The 2,549-nt window shown below is 37.8% G+C and overlaps 1 protein-coding gene across 1 annotated transcript; it reads right to left on the bottom strand.

The window, feature by feature from the left end:
* Positions 1-535: 535 nt before the first annotated feature.
* LOC107472056 (uncharacterized) lies at positions 536-2,032 on the bottom strand. The gene is made up of 2 exons (XM_016091630.1): positions 1,822-2,032; positions 536-831 (listed from the first exon to the last, which is right to left on the bottom strand). Exons 1-2 carry the CDS (start codon positions 2,030-2,032, stop codon positions 536-538), a joined length of 507 nt encoding a protein of 168 aa, XP_015947116.1.
* Positions 2,033-2,549: the final 517 nt, after the last annotated feature.

The following is a 2,549-nucleotide window of genomic DNA, read 5'->3' as shown; positions in this document are numbered from 1 at the left end:
AAAAAATAAAATTTAAGAATATTTTAAAAACTTATAATAAATTTTAAGAATAAAAAATATACTTTATCCTTTTATAAAGTTATCTCTTTGTAATCTTTCTTTTTTGAATGTTAATTGTTAAGTTAGTTGTTCATAAACAAAAAATGATAAGACTTACCTAAAATTGATAAACCCATGATTTGGAAAAAAATCTTTGACTACTAAAACCTAGGGGTGTTCACGAGTATTGGGTATTTGATTACCTATTTAAACTTGAACTGAATCAATTAAATTGGTTCTGAGACCAACGGATAATCGGATATAACCCGAACCGAATTAATAACACTCTCTAGTAATTGGTCCATGTAATGGTTCTAAGGGTGTGGAACCCAAACCAACCCATAGGCACGAACCTTTATTAATTAAATTAAAAAATATAAATTTAAAATATATAAATGCCTTTTACTGACTCTAACCAGTAACCCTAACCTAAACACAATGCAGTGGCAATCACCTACGGTATAAATCCTAGCAGAGCTTCCTCACCACCTCACTATTATTCACCCAACCAAATCGGCGCCAGCTTCCTCACGGCAGCTTCCTCTCCGTCGGCATCTCCTTTGTCTCCGTCAATGTCATCTCCGTCAGTGTCATCTCTGTTAGCATCATCCTTTTCGTGACCTTCAGCATCGTCTTCTCCATCGTCTTTTCTGGTAGCGGTAGCGTCGTTTTCTCCGCCAGTGTCGTCTTTTCCGCCAGCGTCGTCTTCTCCGGCAGTGTCTTCGTCTTTGTCAGCATCATCCTCTCCAGCAGCATGCTTCGTTCGGCGTGTGTCAACGACTGTGGCATCAGCTACTCGTCAACAACAACGTCACCTCCGTCTGTGGTAGTCGTCTTCTCCAGTTAATTTTTTGTTTATGTTATCTATTATTTATTTTACTCTCTATTCAATTTTTGTTTAATTTTTATTCTTTTTGATAATTTTTTTGTTCAATTTTTTTGTCTGTTTAAATTTTTTGATGAAATTCTATATTCTTAGTTCTTTTTTATATTTTTTTGTTCAATTTTTACTGTCTATTATTTTGTTGAAATTCTGAATTCTTAGTTCTTGTTGATAAAATTTTTTTGCTCAATTTTTACTGTCTGTTTATAAATTCTTGTGAAATACTAAAATGTATAAAAATTCTGTGTAGTTGATAGTTCTGTTATGTGTTTCGCAGCTTCAAAAATGGGAAAAACTAACCCTGTCAGCGACACTGTTATTGGAAGCACTTCTTCTCCAAGTGCAACCACTCCCACTGCCATTGGCGATGGTATTTATGTAGAACATCGCAAATTCCAAGAATAAATATTATATATTGTAAAGTTGTCTAGACTTATCAACATTTAAGTTGTCTATATTCTATACATCATTTTGATAAGTCTAGACAACGATGAGTTATGGAGTTGGATACCTTGAATACTTTTGTTTCACAAAACGAGATTATGAAACTCATGGCACTCACTAAGCAAGTAGGAGGCATGCAAGTTTCTGTAGTAAATACCTAGAGTCCATCTTATGACATGCATGGAGGAGCAAGTTATGGTGAAAACTGTGACACATTCAACCTTGAGCAACTTTCAATGGAGCAAGTTAATTTCATAGGCAACCAATCCAAACCACAACAAAATGACCCATTCTCCAAAACATATAATCCTAGATGGAGGAACCATCCAAATTTTGGGTGGAGCAATCAACAAATCCAAGTTCAGAGAAGACCACCGAAGAGGATAATTACACAAAATTTAAGGTATTCATCATGAGTGATGCCCAGCCTTCCACTTTCCCTTAATGCCACTGACTAGCTACCGCTGCACGCAAATCTCCTTCGAGAATGAGCGCTGCCACATGCACGCAACGCGTTTCCTCCACCGAACAGACTCCTGTGGTGAACGCAACAACCTCCATCGCGAACGCGGTAACCTCCATTGAGAATACTACTCGTCTGCCACTCTGTCGTGCGCCGTGCTCGCCACAGTGCCACCCATCAACTATGCACCAATCGCCATACATGGCGTTCTTCTTCTTCTCTTCTTCTTCGTCATTGTTATCGTCTAAGTTTTAGATGATTCTTTTAACTTATTTTAGATGTTTCTTTTTCCTAAATTTCAGATGCATTTTTTTATATGTTTTTAGATTTTTTTTCTTGGGTTTCCAATCAACGATTCACATCGACTCCCCTCTGACAATAGGGCATATGAATCCAAGATTAGAGTCTTCGTGGTATAAGCTAGAATCCATTGGCAGCATTCCTGAGATCTGGAAAGTCTAAACCTTGTCTGTGGTATTCCGAGTAGGATCTGGGAAGGGATGACTGTGACGAGCTTCAAACTCGCGACTGTAGGGCGTAGTGATAGACGCAAAAGGATAGTAAATCTTATTCCTACACGATCGAGAACCAACAAATGATTAGACATACGATATCTGTGCATGGTATTTTTTATCCGAGACGAGAAATCCGACAGTTGATTAGCCGTACAGAAACCGTAGAGAACCATTTTCACTGAGAGGACGGGAAGTAGCCATTGAC

Source organism: Arachis duranensis, unplaced genomic scaffold (genome assembly GCF_000817695.3).
Source record: "Arachis duranensis cultivar V14167 unplaced genomic scaffold, aradu.V14167.gnm2.J7QH unplaced_Scaffold_66565, whole genome shotgun sequence".
Taxonomy (NCBI): Eukaryota; Viridiplantae; Streptophyta; class Magnoliopsida; order Fabales; family Fabaceae; genus Arachis; species Arachis duranensis.
Note: the sequence above shows the minus strand (reverse complement) of the source record. Positions and strands in the feature narration are given on the sequence as shown.

Coding starts and splice junctions, on each gene's coding strand:
- LOC107472056 (XM_016091630.1), bottom strand. CDS start 2,032: ATGTATGGCGATTGGTGCATAGTTGATGGGTGGCACTGTGGCGAGCAC. Junction 832..1,821: donor TTTGCGTGCAGCGGTAGCTA/GTCAGTGGCATT, acceptor GTTGACGAGTAG/CTGATGCCACAGTCGTTGAC.